Source organism: Enhydra lutris, unplaced genomic scaffold (genome assembly GCF_002288905.1).
Source record: "Enhydra lutris kenyoni isolate GAN:26980312 unplaced genomic scaffold, ASM228890v2 scaffoldscaffold84, whole genome shotgun sequence".
Lineage (NCBI taxonomy): Eukaryota > Metazoa > Chordata > Mammalia > Carnivora > Mustelidae > Enhydra > Enhydra lutris.
The window spans coordinates 701,224-721,521 of NW_019154168.1; the positions used below are offsets into that span (position 1 = coordinate 701,224).

The following is a 20,298-nucleotide window of genomic DNA, read 5'->3' on the forward strand; positions in this document are numbered from 1 at the left end:
TATGAATTTTAGAATCTGCTTGTCAACCCCCCCCCCCCCCGCCAAAAAAAAGCCTGCCAGGACCCTGATTGGCTTTGGGTTGACTTTATGGATCAATTTGGGAAAAATATTTTTAACAATATACCCATAAATAGGATATATCTGCATTTATTTAGTTTTATTGTTTTCCTGGAGTATTTTGTAGTTTTGAGGTTACAGATCTTGCACATATTCTGTCACATTTATTCCTAAGTATTTAATATTTCTCATGCTGTTGTTAATGGAATTTTTTGTAATTTCTGATGGTTTACTTTAGCATGTAAAAATACAGTCATTTTTTATATATTGATCTTGAAAAAAGCAACCCTGCTAAATTCACTTGTTCTGGTAACTGTTGTTGTTGGTTTTATGGGATTTTCTACATTTATGACCATGTTGTTTGCAAACTATAAAGCTTTTAACACAGAGAATAGCTGTATATCTTTATGACTCAGGAAAAGTGAAGGAATTTTTTTTTTTTTAATCAGACACAGAAAATGAAGACCATACAGGAAATTCTGTCTGTATCTGACTACTTAAATTTCAGAATTTTGATTTTGTGAAAAGATAGCTACCTTAAAGAAATTGAAAAGATCCCCACGATGATGGGAGATATTTAAAATACATATGCCTGGCAAATGCTTAGTAGCTAAAATTATGCTGCCCACTGATGTAGCCACAAGCCACTGTGGCTTTTGAGCACTTGAAATGTGGCTCATCTCAACTGAGATGTGCTGTAAGTGTACAACACACAGTGGACTTCGGAGACTTAGTACAAAAAAAGGTACAATATTTTCTTAGTAATTTTTATATTAGACACATGTTGAAATAGTATTTTAGATATATTGAGTGAAATAAAATATATTACTAAAATTGATCTCACTTATTTCACTTTTCGAATGTGGCTACTAGAAAATTTTTACTCATATACGTGGCTCACTTTCTATTTATATTGAACAGCCCTAATGTACAGTATGTCTAAATGTTCCTATGAGCCAATGAGAAAAAGAAACAATCCACTTGGAAAAATGGAAAAGAGCAGAGCACTTTATAAATGCAGATATCCAATGGCCAGTACACATATAAAAAAGAGCCTCAAGCACTTGGTTAATCAAGAAAATGCAAATTAGAACTACAAAGGAGTACCATTTTCATCTACCAAATTAGCAGCGATTAAAGAAATAAATAAAGCTGGCAAGGTTGCCGTGAGTTACCTCTTATCTACTGAGAGTGGGAATCCAAATGGACCCAGCTCCTTAGGACAGTTTGTGCTGTCAATAAAGTTAACCATGCACATAACTTGTGATCCAACTTGCATTTCTCTATACTTAACAGAGAAACTCTTACACACACACACCAGGAGACATGTTAAAAATATGTTCATAGCAGCACTATAGAGAAGTTTTTAAAACTATAAACAACAAAAGAATAAAGAGGTATGTTCAAACAAGTACAGCACAGCAGCTGGAAATGAAGTAGAGCTAAAGGCTAGCCACACGACTGCCTCTCAGAAGCATAATTACCAGGAATGAAGCAAGTCCTGAAAGAAAGCATACAGTACTCCATTACGTCAGATTCACTATCAGGCGTAATCAAGCTATCCATTTTTCAGACTGCATATATAAATAGCATCACAATAGGGAAAGACAGGGATATAATTAACACAATTAATGATGGTGATTATCTGTGGGACCAAGAGAGGCATGCAGTCAGGAAGTGGCCTGTAGACAGCTTCTGAAGTCCAATAATAATGTAGTTTTTAAACTGGTCAGTGAATAATATGGGTGGTTATCTTATTGTAGTTTAGAGCATACATATTTTATAAATTCTTTCTGTGTATGACAAATTTTTAACAAAACAGGCTCTAAAACAACTCTGACACGAACCTAATTTTATGTGGACACACACACACAAAAGAGGTTTTTAAATATGTATGTGGAAGAAACTCTAAAAAAGAATACTAAAATAACATATTTCATGATGATAGGATACATGCAGATGAGGAGTCAGAGTTCGGAAACTTCGGCCGCGGGGCAATGTTGATGGTCAGCTCTTTATATCCGCACTGTGCTTGTCCAAAAGAGAAGCGGCATATATCATTGTCGTAACTTGAAAAGTAAAAGTGATCGCCAAAAACTGGGTTTATTTGGGAATAACAGAGAATTGCAATTTGGGACATACAGGCTCTGGCAAAACCACAGGCAAACCTAACAGGAGAGAGGAAAGTTAAAGAGAAGGAGGAATTTGGGATGGGTTGTTTGAATGCAAGTCCACTGGACATGGACAAAAGCAAGAGTTCAGGGTGACTGTTGACAGTTTCTCACTGGCTGACTTGTATTGGTTGATTTGTTGTGGGTTTGATGTGCATGTTTTCCTGTGGAGGCCGATAATTGATGCTGAATGGTCTGGCTCCCCCTTTGAACCCCTTGACTTCACTTTAGTGAAATGTCCCTTTATTAAACAGGCAAGTTGGAGTATTTTTAGGAAAGTTTCAGATGGTTCCTAATTCTTTTGCACATATAGAAAGTCATAATCCGTCTTTTGAATGTACATCAGTCTCCTAGGAGTAGAATATTTTTGTATAGGTACTCCAACAAATATGTATAATCGAATATTATTTTTATTATTATGTAGTTGTTCTTTAGATAGATTCTCATACTTGTTCCAGATTTCTATGACAAAATTTGGAGTATCCTATGTGTTATCTTAGTACCAGTAAAATTTGTAATGTGCCTTTCGTAAGTGCTCATTCCCTTCCTCTTGATGGATTCATGGCTAACAAACAGCAGTTTATCATCCACAAACTTGGTGTATTTGCCCTATTTGATTTTTAGACAGTAAGGAAATCTAAGCTAAGTCTCCCAACTATTTCCATTCACCTTGCATCACTATTTATTCATTTATTCACAGACCACCTTCTCTTGTCTCTTACGCTTGCTGTTTATTCATTTTCATCCTAAAATTTATAATGTTCCAAAAGATAGTGCCTATGCATTACTATATAAAAACAAACTTACTCATGACTGAGTGAAGAAAAAATTTGTTTCAGTAAAGACTAAAGAGGAAGGAAGTATACCAAAGTATAGTAGTATATCAAAATGCTATAAAGAGATTAACAAAAAGACTGTGACTGGGATAAATAAATGAGCTGGGAAAGAAAAAAAAATAGCCTAGGAATCCAGATGATATTTCCTTCTTCTTTAGGAAACAGATCATATCCACAAGGGAACATTATAATGTATTGAACTTTATTAAAAAAAAAAAAATTCCTGCCTCTAGTACCCATGCCTGCAGAATACATGTGTTTTACTAAGAGCAACAACAGTTGCTGTTGTTTTCATAATAGCTTTATTACATGCTAAGCATTTTTTAACATCTTAATTTTATTTTTTTCATGTTCCAAGATTCATTGTTTATGCACCACACCAAGTGCTCCATGCAATACGTGCCCTTCTTAATACCCACCACCAAGCTCACCCATCTCCCCAACTCCCTCCTCTCCATAACCCTCAGTTTGTTTCTCAGAATCCAGTCTCTCATCTTTCATCTCCCCCTCCGATTTACCCCAATTCACCTTTCCTTTCCTTCTCCTAATGTCCTCCATGTTATTCTTTATACTCCACAAGTAAGTGAAACCATATGATAATTGACTTTCTCTGCTTGACTTATTTCACTCAGCATCATCTCCTCCAGTCCTGTCCATGACAAAAGTTGGATATTCATCCTTTCTGTTGGCTGAGTAATATTCCATTGTATATATGTACCATATCTTCTTTATCCATTTGTCTGTTGAAGGGCATCTCAGCTCTTTCCACAGTTTGCCGATTGTGGACACTGCTGCTGTGAACATTGGGGTACAGATGGCCCTTCTTTTCACTACATCTGTATCTTTGGTGGGAATACCCAGTAGTGGAATTGCAGGGTCATAGGGTCATGCTAAGCATTTTTAAATGGAGATGCTAAACCTCAGTTAGCTTAAATCACTTACTTACAGTCCTTGGTAGAAGCTAGTGGTTTACCAGAATTCAAACCTAGGTCTATTCTCCTGCAAACCGTGTGCTGTTAACCTCTATACAAACCTGGCCCTTTATGCCGTCCAACTCCTTTTCTTCTGAAACTTTTAACCAGATTGAGTAGCTCCTGATATCCGAATCAGAGGCTCACCTTAACATCACTGTTTCACTACATTACAATCTTATCTTTTTTAAAAAAGAAAACATTTACAGAAAATTTACTTGTGGCTATGATTTGATTCATATAAAAATGTTCTAGCTGTTACAGGCACCATGCCAAGGACAAAGGCAAGTGGGACCCATAAAAGCTCAAAGTAGTCCATTTACTGAAATCTCAAATTTGATCAGCACTTTCTTCCAGGGAAAATACTCTTTGTACATATTACCAGAGAGAGAGGATTTAGATAACGTGTTTAACCTTTGGAGCTATCCCCTCACTGCACATAGGGTAAAGACAGTGCAAAGAATTATCACTCACCAAGGTCGAGTCCAGATTTAATACTCTGCCTGAAGTTTTCCCGGCTCCTAAAATTTCATGACTCTGGGTTTTCTCTGTTGTGATTAGGGCAGCCAGACTGATCTAACTGTCCCCAAGGAGTGGTCACCTCTGAATTTTGTGTTTTCTCTGTATATGCCAATATCTGCCTCCAATGTGCATTTCACATGCCTCAGGACCCCCTTTCCTTTAATGGGTAGAACTTCGAGGCATATTACCAACTTCAGAGACCCTCTGGGAAAACTTACACCCAAGGTGAACACAAGGTTTTGTCAATGTACTTTATAATAAAAGCATAGCAGGCCTTCTTTAGAGTATGTGCTTTTCCCTTAAGATTTCATTTCCTAAGACCTTGACCTTATTTGAGGCGTAGTTCCAGGACCATGGTTATCTTTACTCCACAGAGTACAAGTTCATCTAGGATCCAAGATAGAGCCCATATATTGAGACACCCATAATCTGAGATTGCCCGTTGTTCACTCACGAGCTCAGAATAATCATTACTAGGTTTTAGAGCTGATCTCCTGGACACCTAAACCACAGGCAGATGTGCTAAGTTCCCTCCCTCAGGATATGTCAGGGTCTAACAGACGCCTACCCACCCATGTTGTCCATTGCTACCATTCCTTTTCTTTCTGTGTGAAGGAAAATACCACAGATGTCCACTAATCTCTTCTGTGGGTGTGGGTGTTTGTGTGTGTATTAGGAAATATGAAAACTTCTCACCTGCTAATTTCTTTTTGGCTGTCCATCTAATAATTTAATTGACACTGAGTTTGTAGTAAGTTACTGTTAAGTGATGGAATGAATGAATATTTAAATTCATCTATTCTGATGCTTAGTCTCATGCCTAGAATACAACAAGCATTTATTTGTTGAGATAATAATTTAGTTAAAGGAATGATTACTTGGGAGTTAAAAATCATATAACTTTTTTTTTTAAGATTTTATTTATTTATTTGAGAAACAGAGATCACAAGTAGGCAGAGCAGTAGGCAGAGAGAGAGGGAGAAGCAGGCTCCCTGCTGAGCAGAGAGCCCGATGCGGGGCTAGATCCCAGGACCCTGAGATCATGACCTGAGCCAAAGGCAGAGGCTTAACCCACTGAGCCACCCAGGTGCCCCAAAATCATGTAACTTTAAATACCTGCTATAAACTAACAAAATCACAAAAGGTCATCTGAAGAAGAAAGAATACGTTATGCTAATTCATTCTCCCCTTACATAAAATTGCTTTGGAAATGAAGGAACTTCAGAATCACAGGGCAGTATTTTCTTGTTACAGTGTCAAATGGTGAAAATAATTGATGCATATGACAAAAGTTTACTGAGCACCAACTGTGGCTTGTCACTGTGCTGGCCTGGGGGAGCCAGGGTGATGGTAGGTGGGGCAGAGGATGGGCTGGGTAAGGCAGGAGCAGGGGGCAGACCTTGCAGGGACCCTCCTGGTATGGAGCCAGGGCTGGTTTTAGGGTGAGGAGCCTGAAGGTGGGTGCCACACAATTTGCTTTGCTCCAGCACCAGGAACACAGTATAAGGAGGGTAGGGTAGCCAGTAAAGGATCTGTTAAGCTATTCCTTCACCCAAATGACAGAAAACCCAGCTTTGATATAGAATGATCGAGACACATTTCCATTTTATAGGTTTGTTTCATTCCTGGTAATCAGTAAAGTGTTTCAGAAGTCTCTATACAAATCAGAAAGTGAGGAAAAAAGGCAGTTGCCATTAAAAGCTTTATTTATGAAATGATTACATTTTCATTTTAGCAGTAATTTGAGATAAAATAATGTGAAACTACCTTACAGTTTATGGTTTTATAATAATGACTCTATCTCCTCATTATTTAGAAAATTCTTATGTCAATAACTGATGGCACAGTTTCTTTTGTAAGTCATCTCTGAGATATTCAGTGCACATTTTCATCCTCTAAGCAACTTTCTGGGGAATTTTTTTTAAATTTTATTTATTTATTTGACAGAGAGAGAGAGAGAGATCACAAGTAAGCAGAGAGAGAAGAAGGGAAGCAGGCTCCCTGCCTAGCAGAGAGCCCGATGTGGGGCTCAATCCCAGGACCCTGGGATCATGACCTGAGCCGAAGGCAGAGGCTTTAACCCACTGAGCCACCCAGGTGCCCCGGGAATTTTTTTTTTTTTTACTTCCTTACTGACGACTCTATCAGAGAAAGTCATTATGTAGTTCTGGGTTTTAGAGCATGTATTATTTAAAGACTACTTGACACTGCCATCTTGTTGTATTGGAATGGTTGTTCTCCTTGTAATACGTTTGTGGTGTTGACATCACTGCCCTCAAATGGGTTATCTGGTTATTGAAATTATTTTATGGTATTTCAACTCCTAGCTCATGTCAGCATCCTTTCTGTTCTGATTACTGTTTTGTGCTTTGGGGCAAAATGGATACCAAGTCAGAAGAGAAGGTACAAAACAAAGAGGCTCAAATTTGCCAAGGTGCTACTCATTGTAATTCCTCATGGTCTTTGGGAAGCACTTTATTCTACTCATTTTGAGTAAAGATTGAGTGACTTCACAACTGACATTAAGGAAGGACACTGACTTAGGGGAGATTTCAAGCAGAGTTTTCATCTCTTCTTTTTCCACTTATGTTCCATAAAAAAATAAGGCACCTCAAAAAAGAGGTTTTCATATATACATGAACTGGTAGGATGATTATATTGAAGGAGAAAGAAACAGAGAAGACTGGGTTTCAAATGCTACCCCTTCCGTGTAATCTTGGGAAAGTCACTGCATTTTGTCACATACCCAAAATGAAACCATCGATGCTATTGCTTTGGATTATTATGGGGATTAAATGAGTTAATGTAGATTAGGGTGTTTTGTGTACGGTAAAACTCCATACAAATATTAGTCAACTTCCTCGAGTGAAGATTTACTGCTACTCAAGGACATTTCTGCTGGGAGCATGGCTTTCAGAAAGAAGCCATAGAACTCACACTTGATGGAAGGCAGCTGTAGAATGGATTGAAAAGAATCCAAGAAACAAATTATACCATTGTTTGCATGGTTGGATAACCAACCATGATAAATCAGCTGAATTCATTCCCATGCACCTGCAAATAAAAACGCATGCGGGGATACTGTGCGGGAACTCTCGCAGTGGAAAGAAAATAAACCAAGAGCACTGTTGTGAAGTTCTCACAGCTTGGGATGACACAGATTTCATGATGCTTATGTAAGGAAGTATGTCTGTCTGATCTCACCACAGGCAGTAACTTTTTAAATTCAGATGAGATAAATTCTTAAAATTTAAAAATTTCAAGGGGCAAATATATGCCTTCTCTAATACAGTATTGTGGAGAGATTGTTATCAGATGACCAAAGATCAGCTTAAAATTAATAAAATTATTTTTATGTTTTGCTTAAAAAACATGGAACATTGTTTATATGTAAAATGTACTAACTATACTGGCCTATGAAGCCCGAGAGCAGGAAGGGGAAAGAGAGAGAGGTACTGTGTCCTTACTGGAGAAGGGTCCCCAAGAAATGCAGGAGAGTAAAAGAAGACAGGGAGGAGAGCAAAGTCTGAGGGGTGGGAAAACCTCGGGTCTCTAACTTCAATTTGAACTTGAGAGGGACGGTCTAATTCACCATCATGAGATCCTTATCATAACATCATCACACAAGAGCCAATCCTAGCCTTGCCTCAGGATAAACTGTATTATTAATTTCATTTACTAAAGTATTATCTTTGAAAAAATGTTTTTAATTATTAAATGGTTCTTAATTGATACTAACTTAGGAAATCAGTAGCAATCAGCAAAATTGACTCTATTGAATTAAGTGTTTCATTTATTTACTCATTTAACAAATAAGTATATACATTGTGTCAGGTATTAGACATCATTTAAGAGCTTACAAGTGGCTTTCAACTTAAGTACCACTGATGGGAGCGGTGTGCCTGCAGCACCGCCGCATGGAAGAGCATCCCACGTTTCTCAGGGCTCTGGAGCCCGCGACAACCAAGAAGAACTTACGATGCTGAACTTGTTACTATTACTTTGATGTTTCCCCACCTCCATCCCATTTGGTTCAGTCTCTCCTTTTCACCTGGTACTTCAAGTTTCCTTATATGATTGGTTCATAATGGCAAGAAAAAAAAGAAAGGAAGAGAGCCCAAAGTAGAAAATGAAAGAAAGAAAAAAAAATGTTGGTTTTCTTGAGTGACAAAGTAGCAGATTCTAAATATGATTCCAAAGGAATTCCAGGAAATATATGAGCAACAGAGTATGGCATAGTGGAATAAGGGTAGCATCTCCCACAGTGACTATATGGGGAAAAAGTTATCTTAATATTTTATACCATATTTTCAATATTTGAAAAAATCTTGTTGGAAGGGTGGAGCTGTATGACCATTGTGATCCATTCATTTGAGGACCTGTGGAATTTTTATAGATTCAGAATCAGGATCAGTACTCTATCTTAGAACATTCTTCTGTTGGGACTTTTCATGTTGAGAGGAACAGAGACACCAGACTTCCTGGTTAGTGGAAGTTTTATAGAGAAAAGTAAGGAAACAAAATTAGAAGATCTGGAATACCGTGCAGCAGACTGGTTGCGGTCTGCCCTTCGCCTCTCCCTTTTGCACTCCCCCATCACTATCAACTGTATGACCCTTCTAATGGCCTCTGTTTACCCTCTTCTCTGAGTCCCACTTCTGTATTGCTCTCTACTGTTCAAATGGGTCATATTCTGACTTCCATAGAGATGGAATATAAACCATTTGTCAAGTCATTCTCTGGTATAAAGCTCTACTGTATGCCAAGGCTGTTGCTGTCAAACAGAGAGAGGCAGGCAAGCCATTCATGGGGCAGAGCGTAACTTCTTGTGTGGGGGGTACTCCCCAGCAGTGAACAGAGGCAGGCACAGTCAGACTCCTGAGAAGAGAGGTGGTATAGTGACGGCCCTGGAGTTTTGAGGCCTTTGGGGCAATATGAAGGAACAGCGTAATGGAGAAGTGTTATAATTCAAAGGCAAGATTTCCCTTCCTTTCAGGGCCAGTGAAAGCAGGAGAGTGGCTAATAAGTTTCACTCTAATGTTTGCCTTTACTATAGGAAAAAACCTAGAGTTGAAACAAAACAATGGAAAAAGAGACCCAACTTAGTTGTCTTTGAGTTGCTCCCATCTTGTCGAAGTGATGTTATCACAACTATAAATTCAAAAGTGAAACAATCATAATAGATTTCCTTCTTCCCCCAATTTTGCATATTTCCATTTATTCTCCTATAACCTGATGTCATAGATAATATTTTGTAATTGATGTTCCCTGCACTGTCAAGTTCATGGTATTTTCCATGTTTCCAGTGGACTGTGGCCAGGCTTGCTATTGGTGTGATGATGCAGTAGGAAAAAGAATGATGAAGTGTTTTCTTATGAAATAATAAAATAAGAAATTTTTCTTAGAAATGGGTTTGAACTTTGAATGCTAACGTGGACCCTCCCCAAGGCAGAGTTCAGGGCTCTTCTGGCAGATTCTTTACATTGATCTCAGAACTTCAGGGGACAGGTCTGGGAGGAGCCAGAGAGGCAACAGGGAGCCACATCCACTTCCACTGACTATACAGACATTCATTGTACTGTTTGTTTGAAACCAAAATGAAAGTAACCTAAGTTAGATCTAAGACTTAAACTTCAAATCTTTGTAATTTAGCCCAACTTACTTTTAGTAATTATTTTAATGGCTGTTTATTTCCTATGGTTGTTGTACCTTAATTCACTTAACTCCACTGCAGATATCTGTATTGTTTTTGTTTCTGATTTTCATCTGTGTTAACTTGTGATAAATAAAAGGATACTGAAATGTCTTTCAGCATATAATGTTTCCATTCAGATAATTTACTAAGAATAAATTTTAGAAATGAGATGTTAGGTCATGAATATTTGGATATAAATATTCTTATGTCCAAATTGCCAGATTTCATTCCAAAAGGAATTTATACCAATTTAAATTCTTAAGCAGAATTAGAGACTATACCAGTATCATTATATATGTATGGCTTTAAATATTTAATAATTAATAATTAATTAATATTTAAGTATTATTTTCATCTGGTAGCCCACTCATATTCTATTTCCCATATTCAGGATCTATAAGCTAGCCAACATCCTGGTCGGTTTAGATACCATGATTTATATATAAATCAATTCATTTAAAAAGTGGCTTTTGGCTCCAGATATCTAATGTAAGATTTACCCATGTTTGTGATTTGTCTCAGTAATTCTAAAGATTTTCTTTTTACCAGAAAAATAATAATAAAAGATAATCAATGATTTTTTTCAACTTGCCTTTACGTCACAGTCCTCTGTAGGAAAATTATGAAACAACAGCAACAAAATAATCCAGGAAAAATAAAAGACTAGACAATAGAAAATCATCTTAGGCCAAGATCTTCAACCTGGTCTGCTAGCCGCAAGCTAGGGAGCCGTACGTTCCTAAAATGATTCAGCTGTGCATATGTTAGAATTTAAATGCTATACTGGGGTGCTTGGGTGGTTCAGTATGTTGAGCGTCCAACTCTTGGTTTTGGCTCAGGTTATTATCTCAGGGTCATGAGGTCGAGCCCCGGGTTGGGCTTCACACTCAGTGTAGAATCTGCTTGAGGTTCTTTCCCTCTGCCCCTCCCCCTGCTTGCTTGCTCACTCTCTCCCACGCTCTCTAAATCTTTTTTTTTTTTAAAGAATTTAATTACTACGTTGCCACCCTTGACCCAAGTTTATTTCATGTTAGATTATCATGTAGTAACTATGCTAGTGAAAAGAAATTAAAGTGAGAAGGAGTCAAATTTCTAACAGTAACTTTTCCTGTTGCTTTGATGGGAGTGTTCAAAAGTTGAAATTTCTCATGGCTTGGGTTGCTTGTTAGTTTACATCCTCCTGGCCCTCTGAGTGACTGGCATTCTGTTTATTTCTCTTCAGATAAGAGTGGGGGTGTCCTTCCCTGGGGAGATACTCTATCCTTAGGTACCTCTCTATCACCATGCTCAGACTATCACTGTGTGATCGGATCATGAATTCCTCTAGATAAAGAACTACTAAAGTTCACTTTTAGGGGTGTCCGTTTTGCTTTGAGGTGATAGATTAATGATGTTCTTCAAAGAAATCGCAGACCTATGTCAGGAACTAGAGATGAAATCATGCTTCACTCCCACTTCCCAGTAATGAATTGGCAAGTAAAGCGGGTGCAGGAAACTCAGTAGAAGACTGGCACATGTGGCAGGCAAACTGTAGTAAGCTTTCCCTTACCTTCTCCAAAACCCTACATCTTTTTGTAAACTCTGGGATGGAGGCAGAGTTCTCTTGGTTTCTCAATGATTAGGACTGGCTAAATAAAATTTGAAGTTTTGCATGTTAAATACAGGTTGTATTTTCTCGCATCCCCCAGTTATGCTTATGAATAAAGGAGCAATACAAAAAGCATGTGCTGTGTAGGAAGCACAGAACCAAGTGCTTATGGTTAACTGGGGCAAGAGCAGTCGAGGCACTTAGTTCTGTTGGTTATTTCTCTGGATAGCTGATGGGGAGAGAGGTAACACACACACGCACACACACGACAGAAATAGCTCTACATCTGAAATGGTTTTAGAGTGGGTGTCGAGTAGGCAAGGGAGAACTGTTCTGCCTTCAAAGAGAGCTGTTAATTTCCAGAAGCGTTATTAGAGGCAGCACTGTGGGTTCTGTGACTGGAACAGCGAACCGATCATTTATGGTCTACGTGGCAGGTGTTCGTCCGCGCGCTCTCTGGAGTAGCCCTCGGTCTCTGGTGAAGGGAGACTGTTTGGCCGGCTTGCACAATTCCACTGCTTTGTCCGCTGCAACAGCCTCTCTGCACAGCTCCTGTGATCTTCACGCGCTTTCTGGTTTTGCTCTAGAGTATGCCGTGTCCCGTCAAAGAGCGTGGCTTTTTCTATCCTAACCCACACACTGATGTCCCAAGTTTTTTGTTCTTTCTCTAGAGCGTGATGTTCTTCCTCCCCTCCCCCACCCTTCGCAGTCACTTAGCCAGGAAAACATGAGGGTATTTTGCAGTAACATTTGGAATATACATTTTTATCTTTTAGTTGGGATTTCTAGTGTTTATATTCTAAAGGTCAGGTGATGTCACAGTCTTAGTCATTAGCCATCCGCCATCCGTGTATCGCTGAGTGTGTAACTTGCCAAGTCAGAGCCTGCAGCACTTTCCTAAACTCAGCATGAGGATGACGAGGAGTTGCTCGCCCTTTTACGCACACAGACATGCCTAGCCAAACAGTGAAAAGCTACATCACACCAAGCACAGAGCTCACCCTAAAATATGCTGCTTTCCACTGTTCCAGCAAAAGAGATCCTGCAAGTGACTTTGGTAATAATGAAAATGGTGAATAGAATTTTTCAGCAGATTTTAGTGATTTGAGTATTTGTAAATATTTCCCTCTCAAGGAACCTGCCTGCCTTTTTCACTCCTCTCTGTCCCCTTTCTTATTTTCTCATTTTAGGATCTTCCTAACTCAAAAGACTCTTTGATTGGTGGGAAATGAAGATGGAAGATTATTGATCAGGGCATTTCTAATGCTGTTTTTTACTCACAGTTCAGTGCAACGGCTTCATTTATGCCCATAGAGAATACTAGTATGAACTAGAGGTGGAGATCTAAGAAAACACTGGTGGGGAACACAAAACTTGCTGTTCTTTTGGCAAACACTTAAATCACTTTCTTTGTGCCATACAATTATAATTGTATATAATCTTTGTAACAAGTTTATTAGGGACTTTTATAGATTAGAAAACCAGGGTACAAAGAGGTTGACTAATTTGCCCAAAGTTACACAGCTGATAAGTAATAGAACCGAGATACAAAACCATGCGGCCCAGCTCTAGACCTTAACTTTCGTGCTGTGCTGCCTCAGATAGGAGTCCAGGACAGTAAAAAGGGGAGGATATACAGATAGGACAGTACAGAGCACTTATGTGACAATGATGCGGGTGAGGAAAATGAAAATCCATTGAGAGGAGAGAGTATTGCAGGTGAGTGGGCGACACCTGCGCTCACCTTTAAGGCTGAGCTTGATTGTGACAGTGGAGATCAGGAGTGAGAGTTTGCTTTCAGTCAGACGAAATGTCATGAGTAGAACATACGTACATACATACAGGTCTGGAAAGCTGGCTCAAAAAATTAGTAGTATAATTTAGTCAGAGAAAAGGATTGTATATAGGAGTATAAGATAAGGTAGGCTCCAGCCAAATTTTGCAGGCCCCATTATATGGGCAGTTGGGATAAGGGAGTTAAAGGTTTTTGAGCAATAAGGTGGCCAGAGCAATGTTTTCAAGAGCTCAACTTGGTGGGGCAGTGGTTTGAAGAAAGGAATGCTAAATGCAGGGCTAATCAGTAGGAGACTATATTCATTTTCTATTGGTGCTATAATAATATTGCACAGATTAATTATATTGCACAGATTAATTATACCCCGGTTTCTGTGGGCCAGAATTCCAAGCACAGCTTAGCTAGGTCCCCCTACCTAGGGTCTCAACAAGAGTACAGAGCATTGACTTGGGCCATGGTTTTATCTGAGGCTCAACTAAGGAAGATTTTGTTAGCAGAGTTCAGTAACTTTTGTACCAAGGATTTCAGTTTCTTGCTGTCAATCAAAGGTTATCTACAGCTCCTAAAGACATCCCTCCATTCCTTCCATGAGCATCCCAACATTGTCATCCCACAACGTGACAGCTGTTTCAAAGCCAGCAAGAGTGTGAGAGACTTCAGCAGAGCAGCACTGTCATCTTACATAATCACGTATGTCCTGTCACTTCTGCCACATTCTGTTAGAAACAAGTCATGGGTCACTCCCACACTCAAGGAGAGAGGACTAGAGAAGAGTATGCATATTAGGAAGTGGACCATGGAGAGACTGCTCTAGAATCTGCTAGAGACAAATGCAGTTGATGAGATCAACGGAGTCTGAATTAGGGTGGTATTAACACACAAAAAAAAGAATAATCAGATTCAAGAAACTATATCTAGGCAATATAATTATGAATTCTTACCCACCTTATGTTAAGTTTTTTTGCATATATCATCTCATGTAATCCTCTAAATAGCTGTTTGAGGTACGTGCCAGGAAAATCCTTATTTCACAGATGAGGACACAGGCTTTGAAAAGTTAAGTACCTAAGTTACAAATATCCCAGCTTCAAATCTGGGTGTCCCAACCTAGATTTGAACATAGGATGTCAGTCCCAGAGCTCATAGTCCTAGCCACTGTTCTTTAACTGGTCTTCAAAGTATAGGGGATTTAAAGAAAGATGGGTAAGAAAATATTGAAGATAAACTGCAAGTGTTTAATGCATTTCAACTCAGGGAATGGTGGTATTATCAAAAAAGAAATGTCACGAGAGGCACTATTACACTAATACTATGCATACACTACGTGCCAAGCACTGTGCTAAGCACTCAGTATGCATGACACAGTTAATGTTCCAACAGCCTCTAATAATAGCGGATATTCAGCAGATACCTAAATTCCATCAATGGAGCATGAGAAAAAAGTCAGTGCTAGAGTTAACTATCAGGGAGCATCCATGTGGAGATTATCATCTTTAAAATTAGATGAGATGGGTGCAGAGGTAATCTAGCAGTGATATGTCACCCCACTGATCACCAGCATTGATTTGGCTGATCTGGCTACTAGACAGGTGTCCCCTCCTTCCCCCTTCCATGTGCATCCCTCCTGTGCTGTACACTCAAAAAGGATGACCTTCCCAAATACTGTTCTTCCATCAAGGGTATAGGAGAAGCTGCACACCTGTTAGAACCTCCAAAAGAGCTTTTGAGTTCAATTTGTAGGAGAATGTAGGGTCATCAAGATTCCAGAACTCCAGACACATCCAATGAAGCACTGCATGTGGCAGTCTGCCTTTTAAAAAATTAATTAAAATTAGATGGGCTGTTTAAGAGACAAAGGACAGACTTCATAACAGAACCTTAGAACACACCTGTATTTAGAGGTTGAGGGAAGGAAGAGACACTTTAAAAAGCAGTTAAGACATATGTATCAGAAAAGATGGAGATATAACTGGAAAATGCAAAGGGGAAAGAAGAAAAAAGGGTTGTGAGCACTATCAGCCACCAGAAAGTAATCAAAGAACCTCAGAATCAAGGTTAGGAGGTCTAACTCTTGGGTAAGTAGATCCAGGAAAACAGCCTGACTGTGTGAGAGTCAGCTGGCCCATGGGTAGATGGGGGAACTGGGCTAGGAAGGAAAGAGTGGGGCGTAAGGATGAAGAGTTCACCAGTATAAATTTCTCCATAATTGCAGATGAACTAATGTCATATGAGAGGGGTTGAATAATTAGGTAGCAGCAATCTTGTGTGTCATAAAATAGAAGGTGAAGGCTCATGTCGGAAGGAAAAATGAAAATGGCAGAAAGAGATAGACTACTGATGGAAAGTGACCCCAGCAGAGACAGAACAAGGAGGAGGTGCAGGTCCTTAGAAAAGGCGAGACATGTTACTAATGGAGGTGGAGGAGAAGAGCCCTGAAAGAAAATGCAGGAAAACAAGAGGTTCAAGAGAGTAAAATTGAGGATGTTCAAATTGAACATCCTCCATTTTCTTCCTATAGTACCACCCAAGTTCACAGTAGTGAGAAAAGGGGAAAGACCTCAGTACTGGAGATAACAACAAATATTTTAATTAACTGATGCAACAGTTGACCAAAGTTTAGCCCAGTGATAATTGAAGGCAGTTAGATGGTACTGCACAGTGTTAGAAACTGACATCGTGTGGATGGCAGATAAGCCTGAAGGAAGGAAAAATGGATTCTAGGCCAGTGAAGTGTATTGGCATGGTCTACACTGAATGATGAGGTTAGGTGAATACTGATGGGAGTTCAAAATCTGAAGATTATGATTTGGGCATGGAGGAAGTTATCAAAAATAAGGAAATAAAATGCTTTTTATCAGAAAAGGGATGCCGAGACCTTGAAGTAAAATAATTCCAAATCAAGCAAACTATAAAGTGCCCTCTTGCAGTTTCAGAGGCTAAATAAAGAATGATGAGGCCAAAGTATTATATGGGCCAGAAGTAAAAATAAACTGTGGCAGAGGATGTGAGGGGTGGATGGAGGATATGACTGACCGGGCATCCAACTCAGGAAGACAAGGTGGGTTATTATGATGGAGGTCATAAACAGACCAGCAAGGACAGGGCTTAGATGTTAAGGTTCAAACATAGAGGTCATCAAAGGCAGAACACTAGTCTAAAAATGACAACGAGGGCAAGAATGTTTTTGAGGCTTGTTGTGTCTTCATGGGCAATTTTTCAATTAGGGTAAAGAATTGGAAGTTCAACTTGAAAGTCAATCTAAGACCAGAGGAGACTTTGCTTCACAAAGGAACTAGGAGGCAGAGTCACCAGAGAGTGACTGAAATGGAATCAAGGGCATGCGGCAGGAAGGGAAAGTGTTAGCTGGGATCAGATATGAGCATTTTTCCTTTCTCACATCTACACAGTCACCTCTTTACAAGTGACCCTTCTAATCCTTAAAATTACCTGTAAGGCATTATCCCCATTTTACAGATGATGAAAAAAAAAAATCTGGTTTGGGAATTTGAATCTTGTCCTCATTGCAAATTCTGGGTTCTTTCTACCACAACAGACAGACTCTCAGGTAGTCTTAAAATGTTTACTATAGCTTTCAAGGACTAACTGGAAATCATGCCTGACTTATACAAAGTGGGTATAACACAGAATGTGTTTTTTTATCGAGGTATATAATTAACCTGTAACATCGTATTTAGTTTCAGGTAGACCACATGATTTGGCATTAAACGTCCATCATCATAAATTATTTACAAATGTTTCTTGTCATGAGACCCTTTAAGACGTACTCTCTTAGCAATTTTCAGACATGCAGTGCAGTATTATTAACTGTAGTTGCCATGCAGTTCATTACCTTCCATGACATTTTTTAACTGGAAGTTTGTACCTTTTGACCCATTTCAATTCTCCAAACTCCGTGCCCCAGCAACCACAAATCTGTTCTCTGTATCTATGACATGGCTCAGTATTTTTGTTTAGATTGCATATACAAGATCATATGGTATTAATTCAGGTAGCATAATGCCCTCAAGGTCCATCCATATTATTACGACAGCAAAAATTCCTTAAGGCTAATGGTGTGTATGTGTGTGTTTGTGTATACGTACACACACATTTTCTTTATCCATTCATCCATCAGTGGACACTCAGGTTGCTTTCATATCCTATTGTAAATAATGCTGCAGTGAACATGCAGGTGGATATATCTTTCGAGTTAGTGCTTTCATTTTCTTCAGATAAATACCCAGAAGTTGTTTTGCCGAATCATATGGTAGTTTTGTTTTTAATTTTTTGAGGAACCTCCATCCTGTTTTCCGTAGTGACTGTACCAATACACATTCTCAACAGTTTGTGCACAAGGGTTCCTCATTCTCCACATCCCCACCAACACTTGTTATTCATCTTTTTGATGGTAGCCATTCTAACAGGTGGGAGGTGATATTTCATTATTTTGGTTTTGATTTGTATTCCCCTGATGATTAATGATGTTGAACACTTTTTCCTGTACCTGTCATCTATATGTCTCCTTTAGGAAAATGTCCACTTAGATCCTCTGACCATTTTTTAAAAGATTATTTTTAGAGAGTGAGTGGGGAGGGAGGAGGGAGAGGGGGAGAGAATCTCCATTGAGCGCGGAGCCTGACTCGCATGGCTCAGTCTCAGGACCCTGAGAGCTGAGCCGAAGCTGAGGATCATGACCAGAATCAAAACCAAGAATCAGATGCTCAATCAGGTGCACACCACTGACCATTTTTTTAAATTGGATTTTTTGTTTTTTGCTGTGAGTTGTACACACAGTGTATTTTTCTCTTGAGTTATATTCAGATCGAAAGTGTTCTATGTGAGGTTTATAGCTAATACTGTATATTTAAATCTTAATTTTTTTTCAAGAAAAACATCTTGGACCCTTTTCCTTAATGATATTAAGGAACTTTCAGATATATCCAAGATATACACATTGAATTTCTGTAACTATAACCTAAAACATTATTTTTATTGCTATATTTTTCAGGTGTGAGAATGAAACCAAATTTAAAACAGAAGATGTATTTTGGGCTTACAATTTCTGCCCTACACCATACTCCTGGACTGCACTTCTGGGCCTTATTTTATATCTTGTTTTCTTCGCACCTGGTAAACAAAGGCTTTGTGTTGTATTAATTAAAGTGTCTCTTTTTAGAGGGGACAAACTACTCTTTTTCAGATTTTAGACTACTTTACTGAAATTTTTAGTTTCATATTTTTCTCAGGAATGGGACCAATGCCTTGGACTGTGAATTCTGAAATATATCCCCTTTGGGCAAGAAGTACAGGAAATGCATGTTCATCTGGAATAAATTGGATTTTCAACGTTCTGGTTTCACTGACATTTTTACACACAGCAGAGTATCTTACATATTATGGTAAGAGAATATTTTTCTCATCTATAGTTTCATTTTTATTTTTCCTCCTCTTTTTATACATGCTATCATTTGTGTTTGAAAGTGTAGATGGTTATATTTTTGCTATTATAAGTAATCTCTATGTGGTTCTTTCCTTCCCCAAAGGCCTTGAAAAAGTACGTGGAAAAGATAAAAGGAATTCTCCTTTCCTAAGCAGCACTCCTTCTTGTCCCTCAGTGCTTTAGAGACTTAACCCACCTTCCAACCCAAACATCTCCCAGCTCTCTCCCCAGTTGGAAATCTTCATAGCAGTGCTTTTAGTTTAATGAAGAAACCTAAACAACAGAGCATGGTAGAAAGGAGGCAGGCAGGGAATCTAAGGGCTAATGCTTGAAGATGTTTCGTGACGGAGATGGAGTCATGTCCAAGTAGCTCCCCCAAAGGTCGTGCTGTGATTTATGCCTTCCACTGTATCATCCATGCTGTTCAGGTCATGGCATGTTAATTTCAGCATCCACTAAGAGCAGCACTTAGCACTGCCTGAAGCATAAACCTAACAGAGGTGTTTATGTGCAAATGTGTGGACCATACCTCAAAACAGTATTAGGAAGTGGCTGAGACAGGAAAAAACTCCAGGAAGCTACTTCAAGTCCATTTTTATTAAAATGAAAAGACTTTCTCTTTAGCAACAGAATTTCTTCATTATATGTATGAGTTTACAGTTTGTAATTGGATTCTAAAAGATGAAACGTGAGGTTTTTATTCTAATGTCCCCATAAGTCTCTGTATGTATAGGGACTGTCTCTTGCTTATACCCATTCTCTGATCCCTTACCCATCACTCACCCCACCTCATCCCATGCTCCAGGCACTTAAATTCCTTTTTGCAAGAACCCACACACACCCCTCACAGTTGGACCATAAATGTTTGCAGCTCAGGCCAGGACTTACGCCTTGTTCACCATTATAATAGTCCCAGTGACTTCCTGGGCATTGCTGTTCACTGGGCATTCACAGGGGTCTATCAAATGAATAAAAATGCGGAAGAATTTTAATATGAAGAAACATTATACGAATCTGTTCCTTCTCATTCTCAACATCCGTATTGGTACTTATTTTTATTATCTTTATAAAACTCTTGTTTCCCCCAGTGAACATTTAAGAAATTTAGAAACATTAAAAAAGGAAATACACTGGCATTTGAAACTGGATATGCATTTCATATATTCATTTTTAACCCACTGGCAATTAGAGCTTTTTACATAAATTCAGAAACCTATCTTTCT

The 20,298-nt window shown here is 38.8% G+C and overlaps 1 protein-coding gene across 1 annotated transcript in view; it reads left to right on the top strand.

The window, feature by feature from the left end:
• The window catches only part of LOC111161333 (solute carrier family 2 member 13), a 387,603-nt gene that overhangs the window by 361,520 nt on the left and 5,785 nt on the right, over positions 1 to 20,298 (top strand). Inside the window, exons 8-9 of the mRNA XM_022524931.1 lie at positions 18,644 to 18,765; positions 18,882 to 19,034. Of these exons, the coding sequence (XP_022380639.1) occupies positions 18,644 to 18,765; positions 18,882 to 19,034 (275 nt within the window). The remainder of the gene's footprint in view (positions 1 to 18,643; positions 18,766 to 18,881; positions 19,035 to 20,298) is intronic.